Below are 21111 nucleotides of genomic sequence, written 5' to 3' on the forward strand. Positions count from 1 at the left end.
ACATCTCAGAAAGCGTCTACATCTTAGCAAGAACATCATTCCTTCGCAGTTGACTGCTAACTTGACTTCTGCCGCAGGGTGCAACGATTTGCTGTCTTTAATAATGTTTAACTTATCTTGCAGGAGTAAAATAGGCAATGGCAGTACGAAATTCTCCCTCGTAAATAAACTCACTGTGCTCGTCAGTAATATGTACTTTGCCGAGATGTATTACCCAAGAGTACATAACTGGAACCTTGTCGAATTGTATTGAACTATAATTTTATAGCATCGCTAAATTTAGGAAATATTATTAAGTTTACAAATGTGGGACACACGTGCGCACTTTACTTAAGCGGACAATCAAATCTCGCATACATAACTCAACTCAGCTACAAAACATGCCAGAAACGAAAACATAAGTTATAACGCTTTACTTAATTTACTTAGGAACACAAAAATGTTTAGGCTATATAATGTTGGACAAGATTCGTAAGCCCTTACGACTTAGTACCTTTACCTGTATTTTTGGCTCTTTTTTTCTCACAGCCTGCAAGCAAATTGCCGACGAGGTATCATTTAAGTAATTGTGTCACGTATGATTCGTAAATATATAAACCAATAAATGCAAAAAGTAAGATTTGCTGCTTCTTCCATGTTTTCTTTTGAAGCATCACAAATCAATTCTTATATCGAGCAAACGAGATTAACCTTGAACCAAAGCAATGAAATGCTCTTTTTGCTTCCACAGAATTATGATTTGAGATGCTTTTTTGTGAAATATTTGATAATGGTGATGAAATTATGAAATTTTTTTTTTCGTGAATTGTGAATGCATGTCGATCAACGTGACCCTCGTGACAGTTTATTAAATGTTTAACAATAAGTCGATATCGAACTCAAGCTAGTTTTTCTATTAACGATTTCTTACATTAAAGATCACATGAAATATTTGAAATTGAAAGTCGAAATGAGATTTGGATTCGTGAGTCGTGATGTTCGTGAAGCGTGAGTCGTGAAGCGTGTGCGTGAGTCGTGAAGCGGGAAGCGTGAGTCGTGAAGCGTGAGTCGTGAAGCGTGAGTCGTGAAGCGTGATGCGTGATGCGTGATACTCGTGTCCTGAAATCATTGCGGGAATATTGTGCAAACAAGGGCTATTTATTGTTAACGAGGCATAAGTCATTTAACGCTAATGCTGGCCGACCTGTGACTACTGGTTTTGTGTGGAATAAATATTATAATTAAGTTACAACATTTTTATATTTACTTCTTCTGGTTGGGTTTTGTTTGTCTCACATACAGTTGCTTCCTGGTTGTTGTCAAGTGCATTTTGTCGCTTAACCTCATTTTTGTCTTTTAGATATAGCGCAATAAATGACATAATTTATGCCAATATCAACTTTGAAAAAACGATTTTGTCCACATTTTATAATTTACAATGTTTTAAGTTTTTTTTCGCACTGACCGTTACAGCTTTTCTTATCTTCTTTTGTCCACTTATCCTTTTTTTATTTTTGCTTTACCGAAACTATTTCTGGTTTCATCTTCTAACTCCTGGGAATGCCATGGACTTGGTGTTGTATGACTTAAGTCCCAGTCAAGTCATTCGTAAAGTATTTAAGTCCAAGTCAGGTCATCTGTAAAATATCCTAATTTAAAAGTCTTTTTTAAATCAATTCAAGTCATAATGATAGCAAGTCAACTCAGGCGAAGTACTTGTCAAATACAAAAATTGATAAACGCCCTCAATAGATGAGCAATAACTCAGCTAAAAGATAACAAACACGCAACATCATAAAGCAAGGAAATTGGTTTATGTAGAAAAATTAGGATAACACAATTCATTAGTTTTAAACGTTTAAAAGATATGTAAAAAAAATTTTTTAATTAAAACGCTAAGAGTAAGTATATAAAACTATTATGAGCAATAATTCAAACAAAAAAATGTCAAAAAAAACTAGCAATCTAAACGTTTTACGTGTAAAAGTTAAATAACTGAATTTTATAATAAACCATTAAATAAAAACACTTAGTTTTAACTCAATACATTTATCTAAAAGACCCAACACAAGGCAAGGGATTTTTTCAAAAACTTAAGTCAAGTAAAGTCATTTAAAAACAGTTAAAGTGCACTTGAGTGACTAAGTCATTACAACACTGGGAGTTACTAAGTAGCCTACATAAAGCAGGTAAAGTTTAATTTCTGACCAACACAAATACAAACTCCTTGAAGAAAGGCAGAAATGTTCTAGTTTGTTGTTTATTTTCTGCAATAACAAAACTAATGCAATGATTAAATTTAATTTACAATTAGTTAATATAGCTTAAACGACATCAATGTGATCGAATGATAAGCATTTGTATTATAAACTGAAAAACACGTTTTAATCAAGTTGATATCGATCTACTCGACTTTCTGGCTTAACAATTCATTAATAATCCAAATTGCAGATCCGTGCATAGTGTACTCAATTATAGGTAATATATTTGCAAAACTAACAACAGTTTAAGCAGTAACATTTAAAGTAGAGCAAAATAAAGTAGAAAATTAAAACTAATTTTAGGTAGCAACGAAGTTTTTAAATCGATAAAATTAAATCTTTCAAAAAATAATTTTTACAATGTAGTACATAATAATCTATGGAGCCTTATATTGCACTAGTTTATCAACAAAATTATTGCGTTTTTTTTTATTCCGCAAAGCAAAAAAAAAAAATTAAAACTAATTTTAGGTAACAACGAAGTTTTTAAAATCGATAAAATTAAATATTTTAACAAAGAATTTTTACAATATAGCAATTAATAATCTATGAAACCTTATATTGCACTGGGTAACAAAACAAAATCACCAGTTCATTCAAGCAACCATTATTAGAAGATATTAAAATAGACAAATGAACTTGAATCATTAAAACTGATTAGTTTATCTTCAGTAAAAAGCCTCGATTTAAATTCAGTGTGTAAGTATCTAGTCAAATTGTGGGATGCTTTACCTTGAAAAGCGATTAGGTTTTCAAGCCACCTTTATCAGAAGTTATTAATTTGGGAATCACAAAAAAAGGGTTTTGAATTACAAAAACTCCTAAGAAATGTCTATCATCGGTTATAACTCCGGTTTTCATGCCCGTTTGGCCCGTTTGGCCCGTTTGGCCCGTTTGGCCCGTTTGGCCCGTTTGGCCCGTTTGACCCGTTTGGCAGAACGGCAGAAGGCCATGCCCCAAAAGGAAGCCTATTACGGGTACCGGAGTTGCTTTCTGAACTTTTTGGGCTCAGCTCCACATTCTCGTTCATCTTGGAAAGATACTTTTTGCGCTGTTTGGCCAAACGACAGTTGCTCACAAGAGTTCCGATCAGTGCACAAACTACAAAGAACAAGACAAAATAGTTATGACGAGTAAAAATTGAATAATTTATTTACATGCAAACTAACTGTAAAATTGAAAACTTCTCGCTCTTACACGTAAATGACGACCATGGCTTCAAATGGGAGCAAATATTTTAAGACTTTCCTGTCTTGGTCAAAGTAATTTATTTACAAGTTCTAATCATTGATAAGAGAAATATATTTCGCATCAAAGAAGTCATCATCAGTCTCTTACTCAAAATAATTCTAGACTAATGATCCCTTACTTTGACTAGAAGTAATAAATAGCTTTGACCGAGACAGGAATTTCTAAAGAATATCTGCATGCAATACTAAAAGCAAGCCGGCGGTAAAGAACCAAGGTAAAAAAATGTTCTTTAATTTACCAGGGCATCCCACCACTAATATTTCAGTTATTTCTTCCCTACGTTGCGCAATAATCTCAGATGTTCGTTTGTAACGTTTTTTAGACGATGACCTACAATTATAAACAGCTAAAAAAACTGAAAACAGCCATCATCCTCTTATAACTTCCACCCAATTCTTTAGACGTTTTTCTACGCCCTATTTTCACACACTTTGTTTCCACCCACATAGTAAAGCATATTATGCCTGTTTGCAGACGCGTTCTGTTTTCCACTTATAACGATTTAAGTGGCTGCAAACTGTTTTGGTGTTCGTTCGAATGGTGTTGTATACTGATGTAAGCACGAAAGGCACTGCTTTGCAGTTTTTCAGACAGATCTTCTGGGTAGGTTTGCACGGATCTATAATGTGGCTTGAAATTTTTTTATTAAGATGATGTCGATGTTCTTCCATTTGGTTCTGACATTCACCTATTTAAATTTAACATTTAATTTCAAGATCCACCGATCTTTAACTTTTAAAAATCTACAGTTCATAAATATTAAAATTTGCAAAACTCTATCCTTACCGAAAACCAAGTTGTTAAGTAAAAAAAATATTTTGTAGTTCATTTTACCAATGTTTTGGTTTCAAATATAAAAAAATTGCTCATCTGAAATCGGTTTAATTTTTTCAGTTAAGACTAAATTGGAAATGTATAAAAGATGTCCTTACCTAAAACGATGCAAACGGCTGAAAGTACTAAGGTTACAATTTGAAAAATCCACAGCTGCTCTTCTAATTCTGAAAATATAACACAAAAATTGCGTAAGGCGTGGGCTACAAAACGGTTAGTTTTGTATGGGTTATTAAATTACGAAAAGTCGCACTGCAAATTGTAAACAGTAGTTATACAGAAAAATCAAATCTTATACGCCGTGTAAAAAGTATCAGGAAAATAACAAACATGTCAAACTTTGTTAAAATTAAAAAAACGAAATTCCTTAATTAAGTGATACATAATTAAGCGCCAAAATTAAAATTTTACGAAAATCCGTAAAACACCGCTGGTGCCTCATGCAGCAATTTGTAAAATAGCTCGATTTGTGGCTCTTCGGGAACGTCTTACAAGGATAAGGAATGTTGTTCGTTTATTTATGTTGGAATATTTAATAATGAGATTCAAATTCGAAATTTACCTTCCAGCTGCGATAAAATTGTGTCATCGTCTACGGGTTTTGGGGTTTCGGCTGTCGTTGTCTTAGCTGTTGTTGTGGTACTTTTTGTAGTTGCAGTTGTTGTAGCTGCTACTGTAGTAGAATAAGGTACAATAAACACGTTCATCATTGCAATGTTGGAGGTAGGACTGGATTGTACAGCGTCATCATATGCTCGCAATGCAAACCAGATGCTGGAACAAAAAGGTGGTTTCACTGTATAACATTAATATATTTAAACACCGAAAGCCTTCGTGAGAAGATCCCTTGACCAATCAAGGAAATAGTTCAAGGCCTTGATACACAAAAAAGTAGCGTGTGGTGAGATTCGAACTTCCTACTTCGGGCTACACAGGCTCAGAAGGGCACAGGTCAAGAAACACTGTTGTTTGCTGCATACTGTTCGTCTAACTAGCCTGTGGTGAGATTCGAACTCACAACCACCGTAATGTTTTTCTACCACGAGCTACGCAGGCTGAGGGAAGCATATCGAAAAACAACTATGAAATAAATGTGGTTAAATTAATATATGATAAAAAAATGTACAGTATAGATCATGGGTTCTTTAACTGGGGTCCATCAACTAATTTCAGGGGGTCCATGAAGGCCAAATTGAAATATCTGGAGATACTTAAGTAATCAATTTTTCAAAGGAAATAGTTTAGTTAAAAAAACGTTTTAGCACTAACTGTATTTAGAGTGCGTTTTACTTGAGTCGTCAGTATATTTCTGAAAGTCTATTTGAATTTTGACGTAAATTTGTGACGAAATTTTTAAAAAATTTCTGCCAATGGTGATTCGCGGGAAGCAAAAACATTTTTTAGGGGTCCCCGGTAAAAAAAGTTTAAGAACCCCTGGTATAGATAGTATGTAACCTATTTTTAATATATTCATTTACCTTATACTGTCCTGGTCAGGAATTTTGATCAATGAAACCACTAGGTTTTCCTCAATTCCAGCTTCTGCAGGATTGTGAATATCTCCTTCAATCAACATGTCTTTGGTCACAAGGATGCCGGATTCAAAGTAATCTGACAACTCTTTTGCTCCATCATAGCTGTAGCGGATCTCGTAGGCTTCGGCTGCCGATACAATATCAATAAATATAGTAAGGCAAGATTTAAATAGAATGAAAAAATATAACGCCAAATTTAAAGCAGAAAAATATAAAAAGAATTTCCCGGAAAGTATCATAACAAAGATTATTAGCTAGAAAGTTTTACAAATCTTGTTTTAAGGAGTATTGTCATATTTATTTTTAGGAATGTTAACAGTTTTATTGTAAGCCATTCACGTAATTTTTACATGTTTATAGGCCGTAAAATCCACCGAAAATTCAAATTCAAAGTATGTTACCTTTGCCAACATCGTAATCGTCTCCTGGAGCGGAAAATGTGAGTCTGACTCCTCTTGAAAGATCAGTGACGTCAAGTTGCTTGGCAACAAGATCAATCACTTTTCCTGGAGGAAGGACATCTACAGAAGGATCAACCACAGCTCTGGGTGAAACAAATGACAAAAAAGTAAAATAAAGGTATATGAGCGGAAATATTAAGAGAAAATAATGTGAAGACATAAGGTTAAGGTGTTTTGTGCAACAAAAACTGATGGGCCGACATGTCTTCAACAAATCTGAAAAGCAGTTTCTATCTATTGTTATTGGTGTTTAATTGTTATATTGCATTTCAGTAACACACGGCCAAATTATTGAAATAAACATGTTTAGTGCACAGCTCAACTGTGGACAAAAAATGTTCAGATCTAAATCTCAAAGAAAAGAACCCATTCAATCCTTTTGCGGGCGTATTCTTGGACGGAAAACGAAGCCATTTAGGCCAAAATTCGCTTTAGATGGAAGTCATGAAGACTATATCCCTAAAAATTCAGTTTGTCTTAGGTGTCTTACCCTTCATAAGAAAATCCTCCTGGCGAAACGACCCTAGTGAAAGGATCAAGGTCTGATGTGCTCACCCCATTCTCACCACTGTTAAGACCGGGTAAAGTAGGTCCCTTTGGATTCACGTTAATTGTACCTGTGAACATATAGAGTTTTTAAAAATACACACGTAGTAAGTGCGTATTGACTTCTAGTTAGGAAAGCTACACTAAGATATATGTTTTTAGTCTATGTAGCTGTGAGTTTTTCTAAGTAGACAAATGTACTAAATGCGTTTAATATCATAGGTAAAATAGTGTAACCCTTAGGCTTAATTATTTATTTTAAACCTAAATGCAATGCTATTCAGCCAATCATTAGTTTTTTTCTCACCGTCGCTGTTTATGTAGCCAGGATTGTAAGCTGCAGATGATTTTTTATATTTGTGAGTCGATAACACGGTTTGATTGCCGATGCCTGTGACCTTGACCTAACGAGAAAAAAAAAGTAATTGAATATTAGGTGTGTTAAGTTGCAGCATAATGTATGGATGTTGCAATTGGATGTAGAATGAATTAGAAAGACTATGCATAAGTTGGTAGCATATTGTAGTTGGTGAAAATGAGTTTAGATTTATTTGAAAGCTTTTTTAAGTCGATATCGATTAAGACTCCAACAAATACAATAAGGGCAATTTACCCTAAGACAAATCTGTTAAAACTCATTGCACATTTGAGATTAATATCCTATAACGATATTTTTTCTTTAAATTATTATAATATAACAGATTTTAATTAGTGAAAGATATCAGAAGAACACACAAAAACTTTTTTTTTCCATTTCACCTGAACAGCTAGCAGAATACAATTAATCATTCGACTAGAAATGAGAGACACATAGTCATATATAGGCCTATTTATTTTTCTTTAAATATCTTACAAGGTCGCCAATTTTAATCACGTTGAGGTAAGCCAAACAGTATTAGCATCACTGTAATATGTATGAAAACATACAATGAATAGAACAAAAGTAAGTTTTATTCTTCTCACCTGAACAGCGTATCTTCCAGTCTGAACGAATGTTGTGAAGTACCGGGAATAAACTCCGTCGTCTTTTCTCACGTCAGGTGCTGCGTTAAAACGATAGAAATTAACAAGATCAAAATCCATATGAATATATTCGGATTTTTCACCATTTGAGCGTTCTGTATGTTTCTGATAATGTACAGGGTGAAGCAGAAAAACCTACCATCATTTCAAACTAGGAAAAAGAAACAAAATGTATAAGCAATCGCAACATTTATTGTCTCATCTCAAAGTCAAAAGGTTACCATTTGATCTATCTATGTTTTAAAGATTACATTCTGTAGATGGCGCCCTTGAGTAACAGATTCCCCATTTTTAACGATATCTTCCACAATAAATGCACTGTGCTTGCCAGTTCAGGCCATTTTACACACACATACAAAACTTTAAAATTTGCACAGTACATTATTTACTTACAAAAACTAAATCCTAAAACACAAATGGTAAGTCCTTTGCTGCAAAATTTCAATTCAACCTCCTGTCAGAATGCTACAGTTTTGGTAAAGTAACAATTTAAAATGTGGTAGTTTTTCTGCCGCACCCTGTATAAGGTAAAACGTAATAAAATAAGCACAAGTATTCAACCATAATTTGATAGCACGTGCTATACTATGGTGCTTGCTGTTTCTGTTTGCAATTTTTGACTAAAAGTTATGTTTATCAATGCGCATAAATACGATTACTGTGAAACATATACGAATACAAAATTGCTCTTCCGCAAATATATATAATATGTATATAATCTGCAGTAGAAAAAGAGTGCCCAAATAAATGATAAAAGATTCAATATTTTATTTGCATACGTTTCGGCAAGTGCTTATGCCATCTTCAGTGCGGTAAAATGAGGTTAAGATAAACGCGAATCATTAAAAGAATGAATTAAAAAAAGATTATGAACAGATCCGTGTTTAGTGTTCCTATATAATATTTTTTTAATTTTTTAAATTGCACCTATATTAGTGTCGTACAACATATGCAACGTATATTGGATGCGCACCCAGTTATTCCTAATCTAACGTATTTTATATTTCTGTCATCTTAAAAACTCTATTAAATCTCTATTTGTAGCTCTTGTTAAACTCACCTGCGCCTGTATCGAAAAGTTCCAGTTCGGTTTTTGTTCCACTCGGCAAAGTTATTGTCGCCATAACATCAGCTCCTAGAACCGGGGTATGTCCCTGTGTTACCTGCGTTGTAAAAGGTTGTCGCTTAATAAATAATAAAAGTTTTACACAAGTAAATATGTACATATGTTAAGCGTTCAAAACAAACATATACACGAAAGTTTGACTAGATGCACACAAATTTAATATAACTCTTTTAAATTTAGAATATTTGACAAATTAAACTCGGTTAAGATAGAATTAATATTGTTTTAGGTTATTAACCATGGCATATATAAACTTAAAAAATATGTTTTTGTTTAATTTTAAAATAATTAATTCAAGAATAAATCAAACTTAGTCTTTGTAGTACAATATTTTAAATGATTGTTGTAATGTTTACTAAAACGGCATCCATCGATTAGTTCATACAGACATAAAGCAAACATGGATTTCTGTCAGGGCAGTTTATATACAACCTATTAATGTCGCTTATAAGTTTGCTTTGTTTCGTTTATTTCAAAGCAGAAACATGCTGCGAAGGATTTTGGATTCTACAAAGATACACCGTTGTATGCAATGCCTGGAATAGCAACAGTTTAAATCTTGCTAATAAATAAGTGGCAAAGATGGTGAACACAAATTGGTGGATCAGCCTTTGTGCATTCTCTCCGTCAGCAAACATGCCACATTGCACTAAACGTCAACCATGGTACTCAGCTATCACTGTGTGGGTGATTATTTACACAGGCTACAAGTTGGTTACATACTTTAAACCAGCTGCTGACGAGAAATCCGTTTTTGGTTTCAAAGTTCACCAAACGGGGAATTTGCGTTAAACATATATACCCGCTGAATACTTTTTTGTTTTCGCGATAATAGTTTACTATCATTTTGGTACACACACACTTTGATTAGTGACCGGCGACCAGTAGTTTTCAGAAATTGAAACCAAATTAGACAAAACAATATTTTTGGGACTGCAAAACAACTCCTGAAAATTAGACCTAAAACTGACATTTGAGTTTAAAAATTGACATTTTCTACAGGTTTAAATTATAATAAGGCTTTTTCCCTAAAAAGCATAACAAAAAATTGACAAAAAAAGAAATTCGAAAAGGCATTATTTCAGCAATATTAATACCAATGTACTAAACAAAACTGAATTGATTCAAACCTTTCCATAAACAACGATGGGCTCCAGATTTTTCGCGTCAATTTCCGACATTCCTGATTCAACAACAATTGGTTTGACGTCACGATCTGACGCCATTGACGTCACTATGACGTCAACCTTTTGTGAAAAAGTTTGAGTGGCGTGAACCTGAAATTGCCAACTGCCTATCTGAAAAGTAAACGATGAAAAATTTAAGTTACCAGTTTTAGTTTTCATCTGATAACATATTATGAAAATAAATTTATTTTAACTTTGAATTATTTTAAGAAAAACTATATAAAGCCATTATAGACGAAATGCATCTTTTCTATTCATCTTATAAATTAACTGATTTATAAGATATAACTAAAAGTCCCACAGCAATCTGAGTAATAATAGCGCATTAGTTCCCGATATACCTATGTATGAATAAAATATTGCAAAGAAACCAGCAGTGTTATACCTTTGCAATTCCCTCTATTGTAAACGTCATCAACCTTAAACTAGAGTCAACATCAGCCAATATATCGCAATCTAGGCTTGCTTCTGAGCAATACATCGCTCCGTCAGGTTCAGACAACGTAATGTAAGGAGGATCGCCTTGTGACCAAGTGAAGGTAAATACAGTGTTGTTGCCAATCGTTGAATCAATATAAACCGTGTTTACTGCTGTTGTGGGGTTTGTAGCAGCGAGTAAATTGTTGTCGTTGGTTTCAATAAAGGCAGATGGAAGCGAAAAGGAATTGCTGTACAACTGCAAAGCAAACAGTTATTTAAAGCAACTATATTGAGCAAGAAACAGTAAAATTAATGAACTATTTTTCACTACTTTATAAATCTGTATTTATGTCCGGTTAACGAAATAAGAGTCCGGTACCCAAATTGATTAATTGCCATAAGCCAAATCTTAGAGTTCATTAAGTGATTTTACGATGTGATAAATAGGGTTTTAGATTACGCGTTTCAGCTTTCGTTTGCCAAATATGTTTTCAGTTAAAGTTTTCCGTATTGTTGTGTGTAAAATTCCTAAGTTGTTCTGCTTTAGTTCACCTCGTTTCAAACTTGACATGTAACCTTTAATCTCGTAATCTATAAATGTCAGTCTTGCGGGTGGTTTTCTCACGTTCTGCAAAACAAGCCACTTGTTTCGCTGGCGTCTGACTCCCGCTGCAAATTGGCCTTAGAATGGCCGCTGTAATGCCTAGCCATGTTTCAGAGTGCCGGCCAGTCTTATTGGCCAAATATGACGTAACTTTCGTGTTCTTTTTCTTCCTACGTATTGGCTATATACATGTCGTTTCTTAGCGGCTTTGAGCTTTTCTCTAGAGAAGTCTTTTGCGAAGTTTTAGCCGACAGTCGCTGCAATAGGCGGTGGCTGTCTGCCTCACATTAACTTGAAAATAACGTTAACTAATGCTATTTGATAACGTTTTAATTCGTTGTAACAATATACTTTTGATTGGAATTTTAGTTGTGGTTATGACAGGTAGCATATCTGACCAGAAACCTTTGCAAACAACAAGAACTCGCGCGGTTGCGACCCGCCGGGCAACTGTATGGGGTCAGGGGCCAGGCCCCAGTGCACAGGTCGCGGCGGGGGCGTAACAACCACTACTTTTTTAAGCATCCTTTATTTTTTTTCTCCATGCTAACTCTATATCAGGGCGGCGGAGTCGTAGTCAGATATGGACTTTGGACTTGACGAAGTCGGTTTATTTTGCTGAAGTCAGCTCAGCACTCGATTCTTGAGTCTGACATGAGCATGCGCATTATCGATTTCCAAAACTGATAAGGTCACCAACTTTAAAATGTAAACGTGGAATAGCACATGGAAGAATATTTGCCAACCACGTATTGTGAGTGGATCAAGTATATGACACCTCTATGAGTGGTTTGCTGAATATCCACCTTAATTTAGTCGTAAAATGGTGAAATACAGGCTATAGAATCGGAGCCACATTCAAGACGAAATCTTACATTTGGCAGAAGTCGGATTCAGGTTCATTTTTTTAGCCTGATTCTTACTCGGGTAATTTTTAATCAACTCCGCAGCCCTGCGTTATATAAATTTAATTGATAAAATTCACCTGGAAAACTTCATTGTACACATCTCCATCACCAGTATTTGCCAAATTTTTAAAGCTTTCCATAAGAGCTATAAGATCAAGGTCCTCATTAAAGAACCAAACTCCTCCACTATCTTCACACAACTCCTGAAGATCTTGATTGATGGCGATGTTGGTTTGACCTCCGAAGAATATCGTGTCGACAGTTATTTCCTGAACATTTAACCCGTCGTATAAATTACCATACGATAATTTAATAATTTTTATTCTCATTTATTGATCAGCAACCTTAGTAAGTACTTCGGTTGCCATCTGAGACACTCTGGGACTTTCATTTTCCTCTCCATCTGACAACACAATTAAATGACCACCAGCCGCTATTCCATCTTGCTCCAGAATCTGATTACACAGTTAGTTGCCAAACAATCAACTTAAAGAGATAAATGTATTAAAAAGATACAAAAATGGAAAAATAGTATTATTGATTCTAGTAAATTAAACATTGTCGGTGTCGTATGTAAAGGTGAAGCGTGAAAAGAAATGGCAAATCCTAAGTGTGTAAAGATGTAAAAACGTTAAGAAAACCATTTAAATTAAAAAAGTTGTTTTAGTAAGATTTGTTTTAACATTATGTTTAAGATCGCAATTAAACAATTATTTACTAACTGGTTGCTTATCATAGAGGGTCATGATGATACCATTTCGTAGAGAAAAGCCTTTTTCAAGATGATAACGAGTTACTCAAACTTTTTGGCTTAGAAATTCATTATAAACTGCAATATTTAGGGAAACTTCTGGTTCATTTTAAAATCTTTGAAATACCTGTATTCCGTTTCTAATTCCACACCCAATACATGTTCCACCACCAGATGTTAGACCGCTTATGGTATTCACCATATCATCTCTGTTTCCATCAATTAAGAATAAATCAAACAGATTGTACGCTTTGCTGTCGAATTTCACAATCCCAACTTTAGTTCCGTCAGGAAGAAATTGACTGACGAATAAACTCGCTGCAGTTTGCATTTCTTCGAGTCTGCTTGTAGGCTGTGCGCGTCAAAAAACAACTAATTAGACTAAATAAACCATTAGTCAGGGGCGGATCCACGGGTAAGGCACTTGGCCATTTTGTATTTTCAAATATTTTTTTCCAATGGCGCACCTGGCAACGTTCCCTGGCGCAGCGGTCAAGAAAAAAAAATCAAAAAAAAACCTTGTAAGTTTCGCTATCGTAGTTATAGTGAGATTTTTTGCAGACCTATATAGTTTAGGGTCAGTGTGAAAAACACTTGATGTTGATGACGTTTCAAAAATTGGCCGTGACTAAAAAAGGTTGGGAAATACTTAAGTAAACTGTGACAAAATATTGTTGAGATCAAAACTAACTAGAAGCTTATTCAAATGCATTTTGTGACACAGTTCTACGCAATAGATTATTTCTTTACATTGTTTTACTAGATTTCAAGACAAATTGGTCGAATAAACCGACGTTATTTTAACACATACATTTCCGTACGCACTTGTATTATCTTAAGGCTTGAATATATTTTAATCACATTAACTGATGATGATACAAGAACGTATCGAATCATAACGTCTTTATCAAGATGGTGTCGATTTACTCGACCTTTTTGTCTCCGGCATTCATTTTTAAGCTAAACTTACCGAGCAGTACATTTGGTGATCTATGAATGTAAAAGCAATATTCTAAAGACAGTTAGCACCTACCCCAGAACCCATGCTTCCTGAAGTATCCAGAACAAGAACAAACTTGGAAAACTCGACGGCTTTAACCACGTTTATGTTTGTGGCTGGAGGTTGTAGGTTAGGACTTGGTTGGTTCGCTCCACCAGCGAAGTCAGGCGACTCTGTAATCACAGCCCAAGTGCTCTTGCGCTCGCAAAGTCGGTTGTGTTCGTTCGGTGCCTCACTGTTGTGGCCGTTTGTGTCTAATGAGTCGTCGCAGAAGTGGATTACCTGCAATTGTTTACATATCTGTCTGTTAGATGTATAAATACAACTGACAACACAGGCTGTTGATCCCCTTTAATTGAGGTTGTGTGTACGAACAGGATGCAGCACAAATACTCCTATGGTTGTTTTTCGGCGTTCCCCCCTCTGAGCCTATGTAGCTCAGTTGGTAGAGCGGCGGTCCCGGTGTGGCTGAGGTCGTAAGTTCGAATCTCATCACATGTTAGTTTTCGTGTAGCCTGGCCTTGCTTTATAATCCTGGCCAGACTGATTCCGGTAAGACCCTATAGATTTTACTTTGGTGACCGCGACAAAAAAATTAAGGCCTCAACTATTGCGTCTTAGTGTTATTTATCTGCTGTAAAAACAGAAGTGCAATTTTTCCAGAGACCGTATCGGTCATAAAATATCTAAAATCGTCTGAAATACGTAATGAATTCGGGTAGTGGTAGGGGTAGGAAGTTTGGTTAGGGTTAAAATTATTAGGGGAGTTAGTGATGTACTTTGGCTTTGGGGTTAAGTAAATTGTTCTATATGCCTGATTCTGGTCATTTACTTAGGTCTTATTCCGACGTATTTATGACTTCTTATTTAGGCGGTATTACGACTAACAGCCTATGATAGTCTTATTCTGAACTGTTTTACTCCGACGGTAATGTTGTTCTTATCTCGGTCTTATGGCTGGAGTCCCTCGAAGTCATGTTAGATCATATTTTTGCAAAACCATTGTTTAAGTTCAGTGTTACCAACCTTGGTTTAAAGACTTTTAAAGCTTGAGACGCAGGGCTTAAGCCTGGCCTACAGAATTTGGCTGGATTTGTTCCCGGGTTATTTTAAGCCAACTCAGCAGCCTTGATTTTAACATGAACTCACGTCTTTGTGGAAATGGTGCGACATTAGAGATGAGTTGATGCTTTGATCGTAATGTGGATAAAACACACAACCATCCTCTGGCAAGCCCGTTTGTGGATTATCCTTGCACGGCCGTTCTTGACCATTTTCAACAACAAACCTTTGCCCGGTTAAGCCAATTGGGCACCTTGAAATAAATAAACAACATTTAGTATTTTTACACTCTAGGAAAATGACCTGTGAACTAGGGATGTCCGCTAAAATCGGATCGAAACAGATACCCGTACCAAGAGTATTATCAGTACTCAATAGTCGGGCATGGGACCCCACTAGGGATGTTCATGAGTACTCGAGACCCGAGTCCTACGCCCGCATACGCAACAAAAAAACTTAATTCAAAATATATAATGCCACAAGCTGTAAATTGTAAAGGTGGGATAGGATGCAATCGTTGAAACCCCTAGGAAGTCTGTTAATTTGAATGAAGTCGGGCTCGGTCTCGGGACCAAGGAGTAGGGTTGTTTTAAACGGAATCCGCAGCCCTGTTAGTGTTGCGGTACCAATCAGGTGCTAAATGAATTAAAGCATTTCAGAAATGGTTTGCGATCTAACATGGCGTTTTCTAAGAAAGAAGAATGGGTAGGAAGAGGTCACCAAGCTACGGCCCGAAGAGTTAATTAATCCGGCACGCGGTATAATCCCTCAATGACGATAAAGAACAGTTAAAATGTTGTGGTGACTATTGTTCTGAAGGTAAACATTTTAGAAGATACCACATTAACAATAAAACTAATTATAAATTACCCATCGCAAAACAATTGCATAATAACTCAGAAATAACATGTTTGTGCACTTCCGAAAACACTGGTATGGGGATAAAACACCTAGTTGGACATCCCTATTAGGAATATTTGAAATATATTATTTTATTAAGTATGTATGGTTTACTTTAAGTCAAAACCGTTAAAGCCATTAACCGGTGCTTAGTGAAACCAACCTTGTTGCTTGAACGTTTTGATAGCTGTCGTAATAAAACGCGTCATAACCTTCTTTTGGAGATTCATCGTAGACTCCCCAACGAAGATGCGCCCACTCGTGGACAAACACCTTGCCTGAAATCGTATAAAAAATTGTAGCATACAGTATGTTATGGCAAACAATAAGAGTAACCCTTTGAAGCATGATGACTGGAGGTTGTAGTTGGACGCAAATGAATAGCAAATCCAAAGTTATAACTACTGACTAACTACTGTGTTGGTCAGATTTAAATTGTGGTCACAATGTTCAATAGACAAAAAAACATTTCTCATTAAATAATTTAAGGTGTGTCTATTTGTAATTGAGGGAATTTTAGAACTTCCCCAAATAACGCCAGTCTGCTATAAAATAATACGCACTTAACCAAAAAAGTGTTAAAATTTATTTTTAATGAAAACATTTTAAATATTATTATTTTCTGTTCAAAAAAAAAATTGAATTAATTTTAAGGTAATAGTTGGAGTTAAGAATAAACAGCAAAGCATATGCAGAACTAGTTATCATTTTGTAAAGGTTTCAAATAAATCTTATGATAATGGTTGAAGCATGTCGTTAGACGTAGAATGAATAGCATAGCCCAAACAGAAGTACAATAGGTCAAACATTTAATGTTTGTACATTGCGTCGGGTGGGTAAACCTTATCTGCTATCGGCGACCAACATTCTTATCGCGCATTGGCTATTCTGACTACACCGACTGAAACCATCTTTTCTTCATTATGTTGAAATCGAATTAAGAACGAATCAAAGCGTTAAAGTTGGACGTAGAATGAATAACAAAGCCCATACAGAAATAGGAATCATTTTGAACGTTTTCTAATGGAATTTGACGTCATACGTTCATACTGAAGTAGGTCAAATACATTAATGTTTGCACAAGGTGGTTGAACCTTATCAGCTATCGGCCACCAACATTCTTATAGCACATTATTAGTCTGACGAAAAATAGAGTAAAAATAAAAAATAAAAAAAATAGAGTAACCCTATAATTCAATAGTGCGAGATATTCTTTATTATTGCTTCGCAAACCTTACAAAGAACTAAGTAGCATTTTGGTAACGCTTCGAATATATCTGAAAATAATGGCTGAAGGTTGTAATTGGACGTAGAATAAATAACAAAGCCCATACATAAATAAAGGTGCTATCTTGTGAAGGTTTTAAGCAATTATTATAATAATGTCTCAAGTGTGTCGTTCGACCTAAAATGAATATCAAGACCCATACAGAAGTAGATAGAATACTTTAATGTTTACACATAAGAGTTACGAGCAACCATCGTCAAAATGTACTTGTGTTTATTTCTCACCTCTTGGCCCAAAGTCGTTGACGAAGGTTTCATCTTTGAGATATTGTGGAGTAAGATGAATGTAACTTCCAGGCTCGCCACACTGCCCGTACTGTAGCGTGTAAGGGGTTTCCCCGTATTCTGGGTTGGTGTCAGCTATTATCACATCGGCCTGCAAAAGTTATCCAATGAATACATTTAAAACATTTCATAAGAAAATTTATTTAAGTTCATTTAAGACTCAAGTAAAATAAAATCAAATATTATTATCTGTTAATAGCAATAGCAAAAAACATTTAAATAACCTTGAACCATGATTAGAATAAAAAAAATACATTATTAAACAACAAATCTTAAAGAAACTTGCTATTTTTAGAACCCCTAAAATTGAAATTGATTATTTTAAATACATTCAAGAATAAGCCGCCTAATTAATTATCTTGTGTTTTCAATCTTTACCAATATTTCAATTAGGCTTTCATGGACCATAAACTAGTCCGCATACCGTCAAGTGGCCCACGGACTGTTCTTTTAGAACCCATTAGTTACATTTAAGTATTGCTTGAAAAACATTATTCAAGCACATGCTTCAATTTAAAACAAAAATCTCATTCCATGGCATAACAATGTTTTATGCAGTAAACAAAAATACTATCACATATTGATCTAAATTAAAAAAAAAAAAATACTTAGTTATACAACAAAAAATAATTAAATTAAAACGAAAGTGGAGCCATAAGTAAATATTAAATGTGTGTTAAAGCATCTTACGTTGTCGTAAACTTGTCCGCGCGCGACTCCGTAAATTCCGCTGTTCCATGTTTTCGGCACGAGTATTGTGACGTCACCAAAGTAAGCCCTCGTGTGGGTGGCAACCCAAAGTATGTCACTTGCTTCAACAAACATCGACTAAATTACAAATAACATTATTAACAAACGTCAACTGAACTACAAGTAACATTATTATGTTCATGAAAAATGCTGTACTAGTGCTACCTACACCTAATTTACTTAATGAAAAAAGGAGAAAAAACCTAGTTTATTTATGATTTGTGTTACAAGTCTGCTAGCCATATTTTGAATACTTTGCTTACGATTGTTTATATTAAACTGATGGATGAATACTCGGTTTTACATTATTATTTGCTTGCAAAAAGAAAACATAAAACTGGCACTTTTGTTTTAAAAGAAAGCAGTTGATTTGAGGCGTTTTAAAGTAAAAGTTTTAACAGTATTTCTTACAATTTTCCCAAAATGCACGAACAATTTGTGCAGTTATTAAACTCTTCAAAATCACGTTTGAGCTTTTTTTTTTGTAAACCAGTAATAGTAACTATTTTTTTCTGCTTAAAAAAGTTAAATCCTATTTTGTAAAAAAAAAAAAAAAAAAATCTATCTCGTTTACACTGATTTATAAAATTTTAATGAAATAGTAAATATATCCCTGTATATTTTATTCCCCGTTTCCTACTTTTTCGTTTGCTTATGGTTTAAGTCAGGGTGGTCCAACTTCTTTTCATCGCGGGCCAAAACAAGGTTTATTTTATCTTGCGGGCCAATGTTTTTAAATTGCGATTCTTAGGCTTATTGCTGGCAAATTATACATAGTCTGGGGCATATATACTAACTTTATGGAATGTGTACCTTTGTTCAGTTAGGGTACAAAAAATTAAAAAACACAGAAATTGAAGTGATATTGCCAGATTGAACCAAAGCTGACTATCAGTTCGCGGGCCAAAAAAGCTAAACTCGCGGGCCAACTTTGGCACACGAGCCTGCAGTTGGACCACGCTGGTTTAAGTTATATTCGCAAAACATGTTCTGCAAAGCATTTTTAGTTTCTAGGAACACCAGTCAGATATTTGTTCATGATTTTTTGTTTAAACAGGGTGGCTACAACAGCTCCATTGCTAGAGCGACGATTTCGGTAAGGACGGGGGTGGTGGGTTCGCACTTCACAGTCTAGGTTTACAACAGAATGCAGCAGGCAACGGTGCTATGACTGTTTCTCGACATGCTCCCATCTAAGCTTCGTGTGAAATCGTTTGAACTATTATAGCGCATATCTACAGGTTTGTGGAAAAATAGTTTTTTGTTTGTCAGAAGCGTTAAGACAACACCTTTATGTTATAAGTTACCTTTAGATTCTAAGGAACATATCATGTTCAAAACATACCTTTATAGAATCGATAAGTTCCGGATCTTCAGGGACTTCCGGATTAATAGCGATCACTAATCCGGTGTAAGCGTTGTCGACCAACGTAACTTTGCTGAATAGTGCTGAGCACGTGGAAACGTACATCAAGAATAATGCAAGGCACTTCAGTTTGCCCTTCATCTTTAATTGCAAACTCTCTCAAACTCTATTGACAGATTTTTTTTAAATTATTCGAAGTAAAACTTTCTACTAAAAATTAGGAGAAATGCACATTATTTAAGCTATATTTTTCACGCTTTTCTTGCGTAGCGCTCTATTTTTTGAGTGACAAATATTTCGCTCATGACAAAATACCGAGCAATATGGTGCAATAAAAAGGAAATGCCCCTGTCCCTCTTGTATTTGTTTGTTTGTTGGCTATGTCGCAATGCTTTGTAGTCTTCAATAATGTTTAACGGAGTTCCAAGGACTAGAATGCAATGCAAACTTATTCTTCGCAAACATACCTATATATACATACCTACGTTGTGTGTCTTGTAATCTACCGCGCCGACATATTGCTCAAATACAAATGCTTAAAAGTGGGTTACGGTGCTAACACAAAAAGTAATTTAAATCGATTTCCGAAAATATCATTGAAATTATGCAAAACACGGAAAATTAAATTTAATACTATCACCATGCAAACCCTAAATTATACCCAACTCAATAAATAATCAGGTATTGGTGCAAGCGTAAAAGAGCGTTCCGGTCAAATAGTTACTTCGAATACCAAATACAATAAAATTAAATACACGGTTTCATAAATGTAGTGCTTAATTTAGCAATGTACCAAGTCAGTAAACTAAATGAAAATTTGATCTGACTTCTCAACTAATTAAATAAAACAACATGTCAATAAAGTATACTTGTTTTCTTCACTAAGTCCCTAAAGTGTGAACACAACTTTTACTCTAATATACTAACTACCAATCTGACAATGACCGTTTCAGACAAGGGTTATTTAAATAAGCCCCAGTACTTTACAAACTCGATATTAATTAAACCTGTCTTTACAAATTATGTCGTCTCGCACAATTTATCAAATCGCACTTTTCTGAATGTTAGGTCAACACGTGATATGGATCGAGGCGAGGCTCCCTTAGGTAAATTTAAATTATGGCACTTTTGTTTCATGAGATATATCACGTAAGCAGACACCCGTTACGTCATAATGTGACGTCATCAAACAATTTATCGATAAAACACCTGTAGTTATCGAGCGAACTCGTGCGAAAATATGCAACGGCATGCAGATTAGCAGCACGAAATGCGAAAAAATGCGTTTATTTGCTTTAAATTGGCAAAACTTTCAGTGCCTGTAAAATATGGAGAAAGGAAGGTACAATAATCGGGCGAGGGTTACATAGTCGGTTAAAAACTACCAGAGTCAGACTTCAGAGTCCGACTCCATGTATTCCACCTATCCACTTAACTACAAAATAGGGTGGATATACAGCAATCCACCCATACGGGTATAACTGACCCTACCACGATACGAGAACGAATTATTCCACCATCTTCTATTCCATCTTTACGATTTTTATTTTGCGGCTTTATCGGCTCCAGCTATCT

General features: G+C 35.1%; 1 protein-coding gene across 1 annotated transcript; it reads right to left on the bottom strand.

The window, feature by feature from the left end:
• Positions 1-3075: 3075 nt before the first annotated feature.
• On the bottom strand, positions 3076-19677 carry LOC146170386 (calcium-activated chloride channel regulator 1-like). The gene is made up of 19 exons (XM_083388646.1): positions 19516-19677; positions 18111-18248; positions 17361-17511; positions 16012-16126; positions 15036-15201; positions 13920-14168; positions 13014-13238; positions 12480-12590; positions 12213-12404; positions 10589-10879; positions 10147-10314; positions 8951-9053; positions 7831-7910; positions 7175-7271; positions 6812-6938; positions 6262-6404; positions 5804-5987; positions 4888-5099; positions 3076-3341 (listed from the first exon to the last, which is right to left on the bottom strand). The coding sequence occupies exons 1-19, from the start codon at positions 19675-19677 to the stop codon at positions 3076-3078; spliced, it is 3180 nt and encodes a 1059-aa protein (XP_083244772.1).
• Between the last annotated feature and the right edge of the window lie 1434 nt (positions 19678-21111).

The sequence above is a fragment of the Ascidiella aspersa genome, chromosome 1, assembly GCF_963924565.1.
Source record: "Ascidiella aspersa chromosome 1, kaAscAspe10.2, whole genome shotgun sequence".
Taxonomy (NCBI): domain Eukaryota; kingdom Metazoa; phylum Chordata; class Ascidiacea; order Phlebobranchia; family Ascidiidae; genus Ascidiella; species Ascidiella aspersa.

Coding starts and splice junctions, on each gene's coding strand:
- LOC146170386 (XM_083388646.1), bottom strand. CDS start 19,677: ATGAAGGGCAAACTGAAGTGCCTTGCATTATTCTTGATGTACGTTTCC. Junction 12,591..13,013: donor GAATTAGAAACGGAATACAG/GTATTTCAAAGA, acceptor CTGTGTAATCAG/ATTCTGGAGCAAGATGGAAT. Junction 9,054..10,146: donor CCATCGTTGTTTATGGAAAG/GTTTGAATCAAT, acceptor TTTACAACGCAG/GTAACACAGGGACATACCCC.